The sequence below is a fragment of the Lonchura striata genome, chromosome Z, assembly GCF_050655825.1.
Source record: "Lonchura striata isolate lonStrDom1 chromosome Z, ASM5065582v1, whole genome shotgun sequence".
In the NCBI taxonomy this organism is placed as follows: Eukaryota; Metazoa; Chordata; class Aves; order Passeriformes; family Estrildidae; genus Lonchura; species Lonchura striata.
The window spans coordinates 6,383,186-6,401,006 of NC_140740.1; the positions used below are offsets into that span (position 1 = coordinate 6,383,186).

Consider the following 17,821-nt stretch of genomic DNA (forward strand, 5'->3'; position numbering starts at 1 on the left):
CAGTCCTACCTTTCAAAATAAGAAGTTATTTTGAGATAGTTTTTGGAAAGAACTCAAGAACCATGAAATACTTTAGTAAATTATGATTAAATTAGCATAACAAGTAGTAGCTAATGTTTGAGTGGTTCTTGAATGGTGATCCCTCTTTTGAAAGATCTGTATTATTGTCAGAAAAAGCTGAGGCTGAAGGAACAAGTTAAGTTGTTACCAAGAGTTCAGAACTCTCGGTAAAGAATCCAATATGGATGAGCTTACACCCTGTCTGGAATGTTGCAGCCAACACAGTACTGTGGGTCACCATAATGCTAAATGCAAAGGATTGAGTGAGGTGCATTCTTGGGATTAGTTTTCCACTCACTTTGTTCCTAAGGGGAAAATAGTGTGCCTGTTACCTCAAGGAAATGGAAAGGAACATAGTAAAGGAGTTTGGCATCCTGAGATTTCAAGAGAAAAGGACCTGCAATGAACCTTGCTGTTTTTCTCCTCTGTTAATTTTCTCTGGGAATGTTAGGCAGAAGAGGAGATAGAAAAAAATAAGTCTGTTCCTCTATCCATTGGTGCAGTGGTAAAGAGATAATTTGCCTTACTTAAATTATGTTGAGAGCAAGTGCAAGGCGAGTAAGAATGCTAAATGAGTTCACTGAAGGGGGATAAAATCCTTCTAAGACTGGATGAAGGATCTAGCTACAACCCTTCCTAGGTCATCATTTTGTAGTAATTTATTATTATTATTTTTAGTTAAAGAAAGGCTGTGATTGCAGACAGTGTGTTGAAAAATGCATAGAGTATTTTGTTCTAAGCTTAGTCTCCCCAGCAGCCCATTTCCTTACCCTGCATTACTGTTGTTTTGCTCCCTCACTGGGAGTGGAAATAGCTGCAGGTTCCTCCTCTGGAAGGCAAAAGCAAGGCTGACCTTTCCTGTGCAGTGTAGATGCCAGTTCTGAGGCATCGGGTTGGACATGTGGGCTGCCCTGCAGTGACACAGGGAAGGTTCTTAAGAATCACAAACGAGTGAACTTGCCAATGTGTAGTTGTTTCTGCAGTCCCAGATTCAAGTGTTAGTCTCCTTTTGTTATTTTTAGGTCTAGTATTTGGCTTTTCTTTTCATGTCACCTAAAATTTTCTTTTCAATGATATTGTAAACATCTGTCTTAATAGAAGTAGAGCCATTAGTCTAGGCCTCAGGCATACTCAGAAGTGCAATTAGCAGCAGGGTCCATTCATCAAGTATGAATTGCCAGATTAATTTTTCAAGGGAAAATTTTCCATGATTACATTATTTGTTTTTTCCTTTAATACGTTTTAAAACTGATCCTGCTCACCAGAATAGCATTAGATAACTTCTTCTGTGTACTTCTAAAGCAGTCTTTATTGTATTTTCTTTATGGAACATTTTTGTGCTTTGATTTAGTTGAAATAGTTTTTTGGTTTGTTTTAAGAAATAGTTTGAAATATTTGCAAGTGCCTGCAAATGTTGATTTTCAGTTGAAAAAAAAAACCCAAGCAAATTCAGTTGAAATTGTTTATAAATAATACAAACAGATTGAAAACATCTTCTGCAGATTTTTCAAATTAAAACTGTGTCTTACAAAAATTTGGTCTTTGTTTTTCTAGAATTTGAATGGCTCCATCCTGGCAAGTGTTGGCACATTATTTGTTTAGTATTGCACAAGCATATGAAGTAACTGTCTAATGTTTAATATGACAATAATTGCCTCAGAAGCACAGTCACAAAATGTCCATTTTGTACATCAGCTTGAAAATATATAGACTTTTTATTAGCATGTAACAGGAGTTTCAGGCATAAAGTTCTAGGGCATATTTGTAGGCATATCCAGCAATTCAGTGGTAGCATTTCTTTTTAGTCATTTTAACTTTGCCTTGGGTAGTTACTTACAAGGCTGTTGACTGTGATATTTCAGGGCTGTGCTCCAGAGATCATACGGCTGAAAATGTCTGGGGAATATCGATCTGTCATGTCACTGCTTCTGGGATATGGTTATTCTTTTATGTTTTTCCCTTCCATTTTGTCAGTAGATTTGCAGAAACTGAGTTTGATTACATTTATTTCATCACATGGACCATAAAAAATGCACATTTTATGGGCCATGGATAAGAGAAGGTGGCATGAAAATTATGTAGGACAGAGAAGAAAAATGATTGACAGTAGCCAGACATTTGTGTAGCAATCACTTTAAATAAGTGTTGTTTGCATTAGTGCTGATCTGTGTTCCTGATAAAATGTAAACGTGACAACGCCTTGGAGTTTTATCTGCAACAAATGTCTGTAACTTGAGTTTCATATCTTTTAACTTCTCTCTCAGAAGGATTTTTAAGCTTTGACTTGACTTGTTTCTTTTTGTTTGGGTTTTTTTCCTCGTTGTGTGAAGCAGCGCTCTGATTTCTTTCACACTTACTGTTCAGTGTATTTTTTTTTCTCTGTGCCTTGCACACATGTCTTCAGTATATCTACCATGCCTTAGCATGAAAGTTCCTCATTCATCTCGGCAGATAAGTGCCAGCCTTGTCTGTGCTTTCCCTGGACAAGCCTTGATAATGTTCTGTACTGCCAGTTATGAAAGTTAGCAATCCACAGCACAACCACAGCCCTGAGATTGCTGACGGTTTTATTGTTCTGTCTTCAGATGTGTTTTTCACTATGAACTCACATCACCAAACTTTTCATTCCTTGACTAAAATCCCTCCTTCTCTTGAAGAAGAAAGGTGTCAGAAAATACAACAGATAGACATTTGCTGTTTTGCCCTTTCTGTGCTGTTAGCTGGAGTTCTAACTTGTATTTTCCATGTTGTCCTCTACACCTATGATGCTTCATGTTAAAAAACAGCTTGGATTTTCAATGCCAGCGTAGTGTAATTTGATAATAAAAGAATTGGGAATGTTTTCAGAGAAGAGACAACATTCTTATTATTTAATCAGATGTTTTTACATAGAGTGCCTGTCATGAAACTAAGTAATTGCATACAGAGAAAATGCCCATGTTTTGGATGATTTGCACTAAACTATGCAAAATGCCAGTGGGAAATAAAAAAGAGGAGAGAATGGCAGAGTCTAGTACTCTCTGACCAGGTTCTTTTAGGTAGTCCACATGTGGAAGGTGTGATGTTTAACATAAGATTTACTTACTTGAAGATGGTACACAGGATTACTTATTTGAAGATAGATTCACAGGATTTCTGGTTTAGCATCATGTCACAAAACACAATGAGAGCACAAGTCAAACACAGCAGAGGAGAGCAATTGCAGTGCACAGCTCAGTCACACCACCAGTGTGGTTCCCAGCCTCTCTCTAATGCAATTCCTGCTACCACCCTGGGCATCCCTGGCCTTGCCAAGTGTAAATGTGTGAATTGAAACTCGCTCAAGCTCATCACTCGCTTTGAAATTCTGTCAGCTGATTATGGTTTTGTAGTTTTTATTTTGGGCTGAGCCATGTATAACACCCCACACTGGCCTGGCTAACATAGAAACATTGACACTCTTAATGAGCTTGGGGAGAAAGACACACCAGCTCATTTTTTCAGCTGTTGATAGTTGTTTATCAAAATAACCGACCCTCAGGTCCTCTTGGTGTTGAGATCAAGTGTCAGCTCTTTTTGAAACAGCTGTGCTCAGTCCCGTCCAGCCACATTCTTCCTGAGCTTTGTGGACACATACCCTGGCCCGTCTCTGATCCTTCTCCCATGGAGAGGCTTTACTGGTCAGCCACAGAGGACACACAGAGAATGAATAAACTGGCTTTTGGTGTTTGGCTGCATTGTAGTGGTATATAGTTTGGTATGATTTTATGGCTCCCTGGTTTTGTCAGAAGTTACCTTTCTGAACATTGGTTCCCAAACTGGTGTGCAGCAGTACTGTAGCTTAGGAATACAGGAAACAAGAGGAAGAAGATAATATTAGTACTTATGAATACTTATGTGAATTTCACAGAGAATTATGTACGTAGGTCCTTTTTGTAATTTCTCTGTTGAAAATAACAAACATGTGCAGTCAGTACAACTGGTTTTAGCAATATGGTTTAATTAGTCTGGTTCCAGGCTGAGGGAATAAAAAATGTGGATCCGATTTAGTGGTGAGGATCACATTTCACAATGTCTTGGAAAAATGCTGAGTATAATAGTAATTTTAGTGCTTTTCAGGGCTTTAACCTTATCATTTTTTCAGCACCCTCATTCATTTTCCTTTGTGATCTTTCTCTTGTTTTTTTCTTGGCATCAGAGCACATCTACCAGTGTGTACAGCAGTACAGTAGTCACCTGCTTCCTTGGCATTCAGTTCATCTTATTATCCCATCTACTTCTGTATTTCTTTCCCACAAAATTCTTCAGGAATCTGACTGCCCACAAATGTTGTTCCTAATTCCTGCATAAAACATTTCACAGCACCAAAACCAGTATTCAAAGCACAATGCAAAATAGGCATCACATATCGTGTCTGCAGTATTGTATGAAATGCTTCTAGGAGCAGGTGGGTAATAAGGAAGAAACTGCATTCATAAAGGAGGCTTGATCAGAGGTTAGGAAATTGCTTCTCCTAAGCTTGTTCTTATGTTTTTGTAATTATGGTACCTTTCAAAACTTAGTGTACATTGGTTTGCATTTTAACAAAAGCATATTATACAGTTTGTTAATTTATATTAGTAATATCTTAATAATAATATGTAATTTTTACTATATATTTAATATATTAAAACCTGACAGATATATTGGGTATAGCATGTAGTGTATATGTTTCACTAAGCAACCCACTGTTGTTACTGCAATAAAAGCTCAAGGAAATTGTAGCTTCTAAGCTAAGATAGGTAATGAATTTTTTATTTATTCTGTGCATCTAATATATTTTCTTATTTTCTTGGATGATGGTAGAGGAGCAAATTGGTTGACTAGTCTGACCATTCTTATCTTTGCTTTCACCCGTTGATCCAGCATGTCCTGTTGGACAGTTTGTGATGCCTCAGCATCACAACCGTGGTTTTTTTCTTGATGGATGTCAAGTAAATGTATTGGATCAGTATAAAGTTTTTAAACAGCATAGGCTTTGTCAGTTGACTATTTTCTCTGTATGAGGTAGGTCCCTCTGCAGTCTGTTACTTAAAGGTTCAGACCAGTCTCTTGTATGAACAGAAATCTTTGTGCTATCTGTGTTAATTCTGTGCACTGCTGAGTTTTTGATCTGTAACATTAAGAGGCAGCCCACCTTGAACTATTAATGTATGGCATGAGTGCTAGTCATTACGACTCTGTCTTATCTGTCATTGTTTGCTGAGGAGAGAAAACAAACAGTATGCCATGTGGCTACCTACCCCAGTTCTCTCTTCTCAGTTGTCACAATCCTATAGTGGTTCAGTGCTGCAGAGTTACAATTGTGATTGACTTACTGGTTGAGATTTTTAACTTAAGTTTTTCCCGCTTTAATATTTTGGATTATTAAACTTGATTTCTAAACATGAACTTTATTTTTCCCCCACCTGGAATACGTCTGCATAGACTTTAGCTCTTTGCTCAGATGTTTCCTTTTCTGAGTTACAGCCACATCCAAAGATCATGTTCCAGTTCCCACCTGCTTGTGATAAACAAGCATACTGGGAAGCATGGTCTGTGGGAACACTCACACCTTAAGTGAAAGTGTAGCAATGATGCCTTATGCCTTTTTAATGAATTGGAGAGGCGAGCTTGACACTGCTGTGAACACAATTACACTGGCTGTGTTAACCTTCTGTATTCAGTACTAGCTGGAAGCATCAAACTAGAGTATCACAAGCAGCCCTCCTCTATTACAGTAGCTTCTTTTTGCCTAGTCTGCCCTTTCACTATGTTGTTTGGGGGGGGGTTGTTTTGGGTTTTTGGTTTTTTTTTTTTTTTTTTTTTTTGGTTTTGGTTTGGTTTGTTGGGGTTTTTTGGTTTGTTTTGGATTTTGTTGTTTTTTGTTTTGGGGTTTGTTTTTATTTTTTTTTATTTTATTAACCGTGGAAACTAAAACAGTCCAATTAATGAAAGGGTAATTCTGGATGGTAAAAGATGCAACAAGCTTTCCTTGTTGTTAATAAAGCCCTCCTTTGGTTACTTGGAGAAGAGAGATGCTATACTGAGCACAGAGGTGGGTGTAACTCACATATTGGATACTCGTGTTTGGCAGGGGCTGCTGGACCAGGCAGCAGGGTTTAAAACCAGGCACAATTCATGTTGTTTCTTACTCAGCTTGCAGTGTGCTAGGGGACATGAAGAACAGCTGAGCTGACTGCAGAGGGTGAAGAGGACAAAGACAAATCCATTGGAAGTCTGCCTCATTAGTTCCGCTGTTCAGAGAATAACTTGCTTTTCATTGAGATTTTCAAATTAATAGTGTCTTTTTATATTACAAGGCCATGTGTATAGGCATTAATAGTCTTGTATTTAATTAAAACAACAGCTGGTGATCATTTAATTACAGGGTATGAAAGGGAATTATATTTGACTATGTAGCATTGTTTTATTCAATGTGGAGAATTGTAGCCATTTTTCATGTACTATTTGAAAGCTGTGGTGAAGGATGTACATTCTGATGAACAAACTTGTGAGCTTCATTGCAACAATTCCACTCTCTTATGGAAATAAGGCAAAAGAATGGCTTAAAAATTTACTAGATTTCCTGAAAATTGGAAGAAAGTTATTAACAGATTGGTACAATTGATCTGGTTCTTTTTTCTCATCACTGTAAAATCAGTGCATAGTTTCTTTCTTCTGAAGGCCAAAAATACTTTAAAGTATTCAAGATATTTCTGGGTTTATTAAGAGGTTTCAGTGTACATGCTTTATAAAAGCTGTGTAGGATATGCCCATAGCAAGCCTGAGTTACTGAGCTTTACATGAAAAATGAGGCTGCCTTGAAAATCTTAAATGTTCTGCAATATATAATTATGCATGTGTATATTTATACTGAAACAAATAACTGCATGTATGTAAGGTATTTTTATAGCTGATGTAATAAAAGCCCTGTCGACTGAACTGATAAGTGAGGATCAAGGGAATAACTAGTTACACAGCATTTAAAAACTCAGAATTCACATCCAAATATTTTTTTAAATTACCTTTCATGTCTTGAAGGCAGAGTTTTTTTCATTAACAATGGGAATACTGTATGTGAAGAACCAGTTGCCAAATGTTCTGGTCTCTCTGCTGTCAGGCAGCTGCTTTCACACATCAGCATGGGAAAACAGCTATGGTTTTGCTAGCTTCCAGTATTATAAAGGTAGAATTTATATCAAAATAGGACGCACTAACGATTCATTGTAAATGAAACAAGAAAAAATATTTTTTGACCTGCCCCACAGAATATCAGATTGAGGAACTGAAAGCGGGTGGAGGATTAGAAGAGTTTGTATTTCAGCCTGAATCTTGGCAGCAGAGCAATATTTACTGTGTTGCTTGGTCTAGTGTGAAAGGTCACTTCTATTTTCATACCCAGTATAACTTGAAGATGTTTCTTTAAAACTACAAAGAAAGACTTCAGGGCTAGTGGCTAGTTCTCCTTCTTGGACTTTCCAGTTGTAATTGTTAATACTTAGTGTTGAATTCTGGCTGGTGTGTTTGGTGAAACGATGAATGGGGTATTTAGGGACAAGAAGAGAGTGGGAACAATTAAAATTCTTTTAAGAACTGTTCTTGGTTTTTAAGTTGTGTAGTTAACCTAAATTCAATGTTGTGAATTAGCCTAGCCTGATATATATTTCCACATGCTATCAGCTAAGTGTAGAAAGTATCTTTCATCAAAAGGATCTGCAAAAAGAAAAAATGCTCGGGTTCTTCATATGTGGGTTAGTAGATAAGAATCACTGAAACTCGCTGGTGTGAGACTGAGGAGAGTAACAACTGCAGAAGAGTAGTTCGCAGTGGAGTAAGCACTAGTTGCAAAATAAAACCAAATCCTTTGCATGGAGCTATCCACTTTCATCAGACTGATTACCTCTGTATGTCTAAAGGTATCAAATGTGGTACACCTCATTCTACAATGCAAATCTTAGTCAACATTTAGTGTAAGGTTTTACAGCACAAGACTTAGGCTACGTCTTAATGAAGTAGTGTTAGAAGTAATCTACACATTCCTAGCTGAATTACTCCTCATTGTATTTACCCTTACAAAGGATGTAGTGAAGGAATGTGTGTTCTGCCTGGAAATAAAAATTCCATGTTCAAAAAACTATTTGTTAAATTGTTAGTTGCATGTAGATTTCTTTTAGGCTTTGTTCTACTGAAATTCCTATTAACTGCTGCAGAAATCCAGCATCACTATAGCTTCCATATAATTTTATCTCTTCTCTAGTGCTAAATGGCATGTGAATTGGTTAATTTGTTTCTTTCCTTTCTGTCTTCCAGCTTCATTTAGCAGCCCTGGCTTCATTAAAGGGAGACATTGTGGAGCTTAATAAGCGTCTACAACAAACAGAAAAGGAGCGTGACCTATTGGAAAAGAAATTGGCAAAAGCACAGGTGAGCAATAGTAGTTCAAGATTTTGAAGATAATCCTTAGTTTTGTGCAGTCCTTGTTCCTCAGAGAGAGGATAAAATATCAAGCAATGTCACAAGTCAAAAGAATTTTAAGACTGTAAGACACATCGTTGCCATAGGTTATACTTTTAATGTGTTGAAGACATTCTTCTTTAAAAACCCTGTAAAAATTAATTGGATACATTTTGTTTTGAAGTCAATATAAGCAACAAGTGGTTTGAATAATAGTAGAATATAAGAACTACAGGTTGCTCTCAGTGGGTTAGGTAACTGGTTGCAGAGCCTTGCATTCCTGGGTCACATTTAAACACAGCACAAATTAGCACTGATCAAAAGTTACTGCTAATTTCAGTGCTTTGATGTTATGTGAGAAATTACTTGTGATCTCAGTCTGGCTTCCAGTATGCCAGTTGGAATTGTGGAATTGTGGAAAACACAGCCAGTGGAATGCTAAGGGGTTAAATAAGATAAGGCTGGAACTCTAATGCTTTCACAGAGAGGCAAATGCAAGCAAGGCAAATGGAACTATTGTTTCTAATATTTCTCTCTCCTGTAAAAAAATCTTTGTTTTCAGATACTGCCTTGTACCAAATACCTTTTATAAATAGTTAACATTTCAGAATTAATTAAAAATGCTTGGATAGGGACAAACAAATAATTTTGTCCTGTAAAATATGGCACCTTATTTGTTGCTTAGAGATGTTGTAGAATCTCCAACCTTGAAAGTACTCAAGGCACCTGGACCAGGTCTTGGATTGGATAAGGGCCTGAATGAGTACATTCCAGTGGTCCCTGTCATCCTTAGTTGTTCTGTGATTTTGCAGATTTAAAGTTTTCAGTATTTATTTGATTTTGATGAGACCTTTCATCTGCGATACTTAAATTCAAGCCATATATAAAAATGTTTGAGCAGTCTTGATTTTCAGGCTCTTTCTTCAGTCCTGCATTATTTTGGCCTTTGCCTGAATTCCCTAATGTTTTTTTCAGCTGCTTTTAAGATTTATGGGCTTGTAAGTGATGCTGTTATTGCAGGCCATCAATGTAACACCCAAAAATAAAATCACTTTCATGTTTTTATTCCCCTTAATGTGTGATCTAGAGCCATGCTTGGAGTTAACATGGTTTATCAGCTATAATCCTGAGAGCCTTTTCTAATTTCTGTGGCATTCCTGGGATAGAGTCTTCTTTCTGGCTTACAGTTTGATATGAGGCTGCATTTGACAATAATTAAACTCTCAAGTGGATTCATTGTATCCGAATGATCCACATCATTTTGCATGATTGCACTGACTTTATTGTTGCTATTTATAACTCTGGAGGGTCACGGGGTTTTGTTAGTGTTTTGTTTTTATTTCTGGGTCTTTACCTAAAAATAGAGAGATTATCTCTCAGCCAGTGATGAGTGCATTCTAGGTGCTCTCATACAGTACCAAATAGACACTGATGGCAACTAGGATTAAGGATCAGTCCTTAACACCAATTAATATGTGCTCTGTTAGCTCAAGATTGTTTGGTGTTTTCTTTGATGGATTACCAATTATGCATGTGTATATAGTGCTTGGTTTGTAATGCTGGGAGTTTTACTTGATATTGAGCCATGCAAACACAAACATAGAGATCAGTGCCTCCTGACCTGTGAAGAGCACACAACTGGAATGTGTGAAAGGCAGGCTGATAGCTAGATTCCAGATTAAGAAAATAAGTATTTTTAATGATCAGTTTTATATAAAGGTTTAATGATTTATCTCTTTGCAGTTCATTTTTTTCTGAAGCCCTCAAGAGGATAGAATTTAGTATGTTTTAAAATACAAATATTTTTTAAGGAATTCAAATCATTAAACAAACACAACTGAATTGAATGTGTTGGCAGTACATAAGTACTGAGACATACACTGGTGAAACCACTGCACCTTGTCTTCTTTTTCTAACTGCATACCAAGTATGTGTGCTACTTAACATTTTTTTAAACTTTTGTTCCCACTCCACAGAGATTTGTTCATTACTCTTTCCTCTACAGCCTTTGTCTAATGTGAATCAGAAGGGATAAATTAAATAAGAGGTGTTCGAGGTTCTGCATAACCATACTCAGATGCTAGTAGGTCAGTATTAAGTCTCTATTCTCCATCTGGATTTGTCTTACCAAGGCACCACATGTTTCATTTTAACTGGCATGGTAAATGCTCTCTGGAACAAATAGCTCTTAAAATGCATTTTTGGTAATACCTTTCCCATAATTTCATAAGGCATGTGAGGCATTTGGAAGAAAGGATTAGTGATTTGCAGAGTGGAGGTGATTTGGGGAACCAGAACTCAAGTAATAGATGACAAATGGTGAAGAAAGCTAGTTGCACTGCCTGGGCTTAAGATTTTGTGAAGTGATGTAATTGATTAGTGGTTGTTTTAGCATACTCCTTTCCAAATCTGCTGTCTATGGAGACCAGATATAGCATTTCTCTACATGCTTCTATTATTTCAGTAACACAGCAGATCTCTTTTCTCTGTATTTTTGTCAGTGTACAGTTCAGCAATAAAGCGATCTCTTGAATGAAATTTGCTGTGAAACACTGGTGAACCACAACTAATGTCTTCTTCCAAAAATCTTTTTGTGATTATGAGGATTGTTGTGCTTTCTACTGGCTCTGTGTGACACAGTATCCTAGCTTTGATAATGATAAACAGTTGGATTCTGAAGGGAGAGCATAAGAAATGCACATAGAGAATTTTTCTTTTTCATATCCCCCACCTTTTTGCTGACATCTGTGAGCAGGAGGCCACATCACATTTTATAGTCCTCTATAGTCCTATCCTCCATGGATTTATATAATCTTCCTATCTGCATTCTTGGCATTTCCAATATCCTGTGACGACATTGAGTTCTGCAGTTCTGTGACTGAGCATGGGATTTAATAACATGCTGAATGTGTCATCAAATACAACAAGAATAGATAATTCACTTACTATATTTTTCTTATAATTTCATCTCCTTTCACAAGGTTGTCCTGCTCTCTCATTCTTTGTGCTTACTCATTGTTATTTTGGATTTTTATAATAGCTGTAGACAAAGAATGTGCTATATTGTTCTGAATCCTGTATCACAGCAGAAAGTCTCATTACTGCAGTAATAATTCTTTGCCATCCTCTCGATTATTCAGTATATAGGGAGGAACAGCAGAGTTTCAGTATAAAAAATAAAACCAAAACTCTGTAGACATATAAGAACAGAAGCAACATCCTCTGTAGACATGTAAGAACATGCAAATTTCACAGGAAGGCTTCAGTTTCTCATTTAACAGAGAATCTTGAAATAGAAATGCATGGTGCTCAGATGAACATTGAAATTACTTGTTTTGTTGTGTGATGTCGTTATCTGATTTGGATTAATTCTGTGTGCTTGTATTCATCTTCCACATTAAGTATGCACAAAACATACCACAGAACACTTAAATCTGACCATGCATGTTTTTGTGATTGAGGATTTAGCACTATAGCCTTGTTTTTTTACTTAAATTTAGATTACTGGATTGCCACTTCTAAATCTGCCACTCCTTTCAAATTAAAATACTGTATTAGTTGAGCAAAGATTTTTTAGCTTTTGTAATCCTGTTAGACAGGTTTATCACTGTGGCTTGTTCAGGTGATGACTTGTATTCTTGATGAACAATACCACAGCCAGTGTTTATCTCTGCAGGGCCTGGGGCACTGGGGCATCTCTTAATGAGCACTGCTACTAGTAGGTTTTGTTGGGTTTTTTTTTTTTGACCTCTGGTTGAACACTGCAAATTTAATATAAACATTAACAGAATTTAACACATTGTTAGTGTTTCTTTCAGTAAGAATTTGTGTACATTAATAGGAAATTTCATCCTTCTCCCTCAGACACTTCTTGCTGTTGTTTCCCAGCATCAAGAGATCAGACAATGGTGTTTCTAACCATTGTTAATTTTTGTTGTAAATGAAATAACCTTTTTAATCTGTACCAAAAAAACAACCAAGAGTTCTCACTTTATATTGAGAACTGTGCTGGAAACTTCTCTCCTGACTTCAACAATTAATTGCTCATCTTTTGCAACCTCTCAGTAGGTTATTCCTGTGTTGGCTGTCTTAGAGAATTAGACCTCTTAAGGGTTTTGAGACTGGAGCTCTTAAGTATGAGGCTGGAAGAAAGATGAGGAAAAGGGCACAGGGTATTTATTATTTATTATTAAATGTATATGTATTTATATTAACCTTATATTGTATGACTGACATGCAAATAAATTTTAAGAGCTGAATGTCTACAGCTTGCAAGTAAGTACAGATTGGTGGTAGATAGCTGTTCTGAGGCTTAAAGCACAAAGAAACTAAGGAGGATGGTGAACAGGTGCAGTATCCCAGAGAAAAACTTTACCAGTGGGTAGAAGACCATGAATTTGGTTTTTTGCCTTTTAAATTTTTCAGATTAATAATAAGCAATCCTGAATAGCCAGAAGAACTATCCACTGGTGCATTTTGGGATTCACACTGAACCATATTTACTTGCTTGGATGCTTCTGCCGTTTTTCCTTGATGGCTGACCAGAACTTAGGAGATGCAATTGTCCCAGGTGCAGTTCCCCACCTCAAAGACAGACCAGTCCTTAGCATAATGGCCTGTTTTTTACAGAGGTTTCCTTTCAGCCTTTTCCACTTGCTTTTACCTAAGACAATTCAAGAGCACTTTTAAAAGATCAGATGTGAAGCTATTGTTGCATGTTGCCAGACTGATGGTTGTTCACAAAGTACATCTGTCACCAGATGATGTTATCCTGAAAAATGATGACTGAGAAATGTCTGGAGAAAACAGAAATCAAGTTGTAATGTGGCTGAGACCCATTAGCAAAAGTCCATATATCTTCAGTCAGTATAAACAAATTCTGCTTTTCACTGCATAGCTTGGAAAGACAAAAATTGTTGTGATTAGGGTTTTATTTATTGTCTGGAAACAATTATTATACACTCTATCTGAAACATCCCTTTGGTTTAAAAGCTAAAAAACCACAATTGCACATAATAGATTGATCTTGATAATGCTGAGATAGCATTTCTGGCCATATATGTGTCAGAGGAAATTCAGGTTTAGAAAGGCTGAAGAAGCAACTCTTTAATGCCTCTAAACCTGCTTTAAAGCTTTTGTGACACATTTTCTTTGTGTTATTTCTGCACTTTGAAAGCCATGGTAGTTCTTTAGAAATATGCAGTGTTAAGATGTGGAAATGTGAGAAGTAAGCTGTAGAATAATTCTATGATAAAGACTTGTCATAGCCTACATGTACAACCATATCAGTTGCCAACATGAAGTAGGTTAAAGTGATTTTTACCACAACTGAAGGTAGAAATGGTTTTGTTACAGTGTATGGAAAGGTGCTCTAATGTCTGTGCTACTTTTAAGTGTGTATATTCATGGAAGTTAAAAACTGTGGTATAAATTTATGTAAAGTTCAAAATAAAAATGTTATTGAAGCTTATTTTAAATTTTAATTTTCAAGCAGTCTTTTATGTAGCTTATGTTCTCAAGCTGTGAATGTAAGTGGCAAAAATACATGGGAGCAAATTATGAAAATTCTGGCACATCTACTACTTCATTATTTTTTGTAGTACAAAGGGTTTAGGGAGTTAGCTTGTACGGAGTGTTTACTTGATTTGAAAAAAAATGTTTGATTCAGCAATTTTGGGAGACCTCCAATATTAATATCAATTTTGGCTCTTAGAAGTGCTAGAATTTTACATTGCAACTCTTCAATTAAGGAATGTGGGTTTTATACTGTTAAATGGCTTGAGTTTTCATTTTTTTGCCAGCATGATACTTGGCATTGTGTGATTGCAAGGAGGCTAGACTGAAGGGGGTCAGAAGCAAAATGTTAGAAATCAAAGCAAGCAAATCTTCAATCAGCATGCAGTGCTGGCTTGTAATTGCAATGGTTTGTAATGGTTTGTTGTAATTGAAATAGAGCATGTGCTGGCCTGAAGAGTAAGCTAGGGGGACTACATTTAAAATACTGTGTGAAGAAAAGAGGAGGATTTTGTGATATGTGTGAAAAACAAGCAGTCATGTAGCTTTTTAATTGTTCAAATCATGAGCATTTTATTGGAGATTACACACATATTAAAAATACACTGTGTTACCTATAAACATTAAGAAAAAGAAGTATTTACACCAGAGAAGAAGATATAACCTCAAAGTGTGATTACTTTATAATAGTGTGGTTTCTGCCATAGGATTTGTTCTAATTCAGACCACACTGGGAAGATCCTAGGATTCAAAGCTTATATATTTCTAGCTATTTTGAGTTGCAAATAGTGGGGTTTTATTTTGAAGCAGAAGTGACAACTTCTCTTTAGGAAAAAAACAAATAATAGAAGTGCACTGCATAGTCTGTGGGTTCCTCAAATATTATAACTACCTACCCACGTATAGCTGTCGGCGTTTTGTGTCTGTCCTTTTCTCTTGCTAAGGCACTGTTGATTTGATGAGTAGGAAAACCATAGTGCAGTGCACTCCTGCCCTGTGCCCAACTTCTCCCTGCAGCTGCCCATAACAGCCTTTCTGTTTCCTTGCTTGTCTGCTGCAGTGTGAGCAGTCCCACCTGATGAGAGATCACGAGGATGTGCAGGAGCGAACGACGCTGCGCTACGAGGAGCGGATCACAGAGCTGCACAGCATCATTGCCGAGCTCAACAAGAAAATCGATCGGCTGCAGGGTGCAACCATAAGGTACTGCAGCTTCCTGGGAATTCTGGGCCAGGGCAAGGCTCGGGCAAGACATGGTGTGAGTTATAATCTAATGTGATGACGACTTTCAGGCTTGTCATGATGGGTACAGAGTAGTGCCCATAATTAAGGCGAGTGTTCTGCAGGGTATCATCCAAGCACCCAAGAAGTGCTACCTTCTCTCTGGCAAAGCCACACTTTGCAAAACTTGACAAGCACTGCAAAACATACATCATGACATCCGGATACTCCTTTCTGTAATGTGCCAGTGTGCCGTAGAAGTGTATAAAGGAAGGTGAAGACACCCAACTTGAACCTCTGCCTTTAACGTTATTTTGCAGCCTCCTGTAGATCACCTAAGCAAAATCATTCGTGGGAAAGATATGGTTCAAATAGATGTTAGTAGGTTTTGCCTCTTCTTTTGCTGGCTTTTTTGACAAAACACAATGGTACAAATCATGTTACTGCCTGATTCTACAGCAGCAAAGCTTGAGGCATTACACCAGGTTGTTAAAATAAACTTTATGTTTGACTACATGGAAGCATTTTTCCTCAGTTGTTTTTACATATTATTTTCAATGTAGAAAAGTTGGACTAGAGTGCAGAAGGAGCTTCCTAAAGTTTACCTAGTGAGGACGCAACGATATGCCAGAATCTGTGGATTTTCTAGGGAACATCAAGTTAGATTTGATGCATTTTTGGGTAATGTTGATGTGGTGCTCTAGCCATGTAGCAAATTTTTCCGTTTTTCTTTACCTATTAGTTGCACTTTTTTTTGTGTAATTGCTTCATTTCTGTGTTGTAAATACTTCTGCTAGCACAAGGCAATGTTGTTGCAATTACTCACTTAATCTTTCATTAAAATATTAGAATGGAAAAAGAAAAATATTTGGTGTACCATAAATCAGAGGAAATACCATCATATACATATTTACCACTACTAAAGCTATGTTAGAATGACATGTTTAATTCTTATGTAAGAACATAATTACTTTTGCCTATGAGATGATCACAGCTAGCAATGGTCATGGTGAGATTTGTCAGGTATTTCCTGCTGGTAGTAGTTCTCTGAAAAAAATCCCCATGACTCCCTTCTTCATTTATGCTTGATACCTCTGCAGACAAACTCTCCATTTGTCTTTTGAAAAGACTAGTTGAAAAATAAAATCTGAGAAAGCATGAGAGCGGCTCTGATTTTTTTCCATCTTGAGTGACAGAAAAACTCTTATGACATTTAAGAAGAATATTACATAGAATTAATAAAAATGGTATGTTTGGAATCCTTGTGGCAAAGTAAATGCCAAGTAGTGTACAGTTACGAACTACTGGAATCAGGTGAATAACTCTGAATGTTTAACCATGTCCATAAATGAGTCAGCTGTGACATGCACAGGAACATGAGGTGTAAGAGCCAAGTCTGATGGGATGTACATCTTGCTTCTTATGAAAAATGCAGTTTTGCTGCCCCTTTTGGCAGTTCTGGTCTTTAAAGGCATCAGAACAATACTGCTGCAATAGGTGCCACACCATTGTCATGCCACTCCAGTTTAATTCAATCATATGAGAGCTTGTTTTGCTCAGACAGCTGGAATGCCTTATCTGGTTTTATTTGCTTTGGTTTTATTAGTAAAAACAAAAATAGTTTGTTAAGTTAGTGGCTCTTTTTATTTCCTTTAATGATGGAAATAGCTTATTTTCTTTGTCAGGCTAATAATTTGGTGTCCAGGGACCAGAGGAATAATATTCCTACTGAAAATGGAAACTGAAGGGATTCCACAGGGTTTGTAAAACCTGCTGAAAGAAGGAAAACTGATACCTCCTCCTGTGGCTTTCTGTAAATCCACTCTGGGATCCACATGTGTCAGTCTTGAGAAGCTGTCCATGCATCCCACAGAGCAAGGGTGGTGCAGTTGCTGTCCTTGCTGGAACAGGTTGACTCACAGCACTCCACCCTTGGCTCTGGGGACTGTTGAGTCTGAGAGCTGGAACAGAACAGTCCTGAGTGAAAGTGTTCAGGAACCACAGCCCTGCTTGGGCCTCAGCAGTTACACTTTCCTCTAAAACAGGAGGATTTTATTTTTGATTCGTCTCCTTGAAGGTAGTGTTGAGCAGAGGCTTTACTCATGCTGTCACAAAATCTGGGCTGTCTTTCTGGAAGCAGAGTTTACATAAATAGCATAACAGATTAATGTTTCCCCAGTGCTGACACAGTGACTCTCTTTTTCACATATTGATTTTAGATTGTAAAAATAACTAATGTTTAGCTTCATATACCTCTACTCTGTGACATTCCTTATAGTTCCTAAACACAAAAATATTTTGGAAACAATTTAAAGAAACCACTGCTTCATGGAGGGTATTCGACTATGCACTTTAAATTGTATTCTATTTATTTGAATGTGAACAGTGCCCTCAGAATGTAGGTCAGAAAATAAGGAGACACCATGTTAAATCTGAATAAGGTGTTGCAACAGTTTGAGGAGGAGTGTTGGCAAGATGCATAAGCTTGTTGAGATTCTCCATTCTGAGAATTTCTTTCTCTGTTTTTTGGTGTGCATTGGGGGTTTTTTTGCTTTTGAAATGTCAGAGTTTA

General features: G+C 37.1%; 1 protein-coding gene across 7 annotated transcripts in view; it reads left to right on the plus strand.

Annotated features, from left to right (window-relative positions):
• The window catches only part of MCC (MCC regulator of Wnt signaling pathway), a 181,717-nt gene that overhangs the window by 106,559 nt on the left and 57,337 nt on the right, over window positions 1-17,821 (plus strand). For all 7 annotated transcript variants that reach the window (XM_085568156.1, XM_085568157.1, XM_021524798.3 and 4 more), the window contains 2 exons: window positions 8,371-8,484; window positions 15,089-15,231. In XM_085568156.1, coding sequence (XP_085424282.1) covers window positions 8,371-8,484; window positions 15,089-15,231 — 257 coding nt within the window. The remainder of the gene's footprint in view (window positions 1-8,370; window positions 8,485-15,088; window positions 15,232-17,821) is intronic.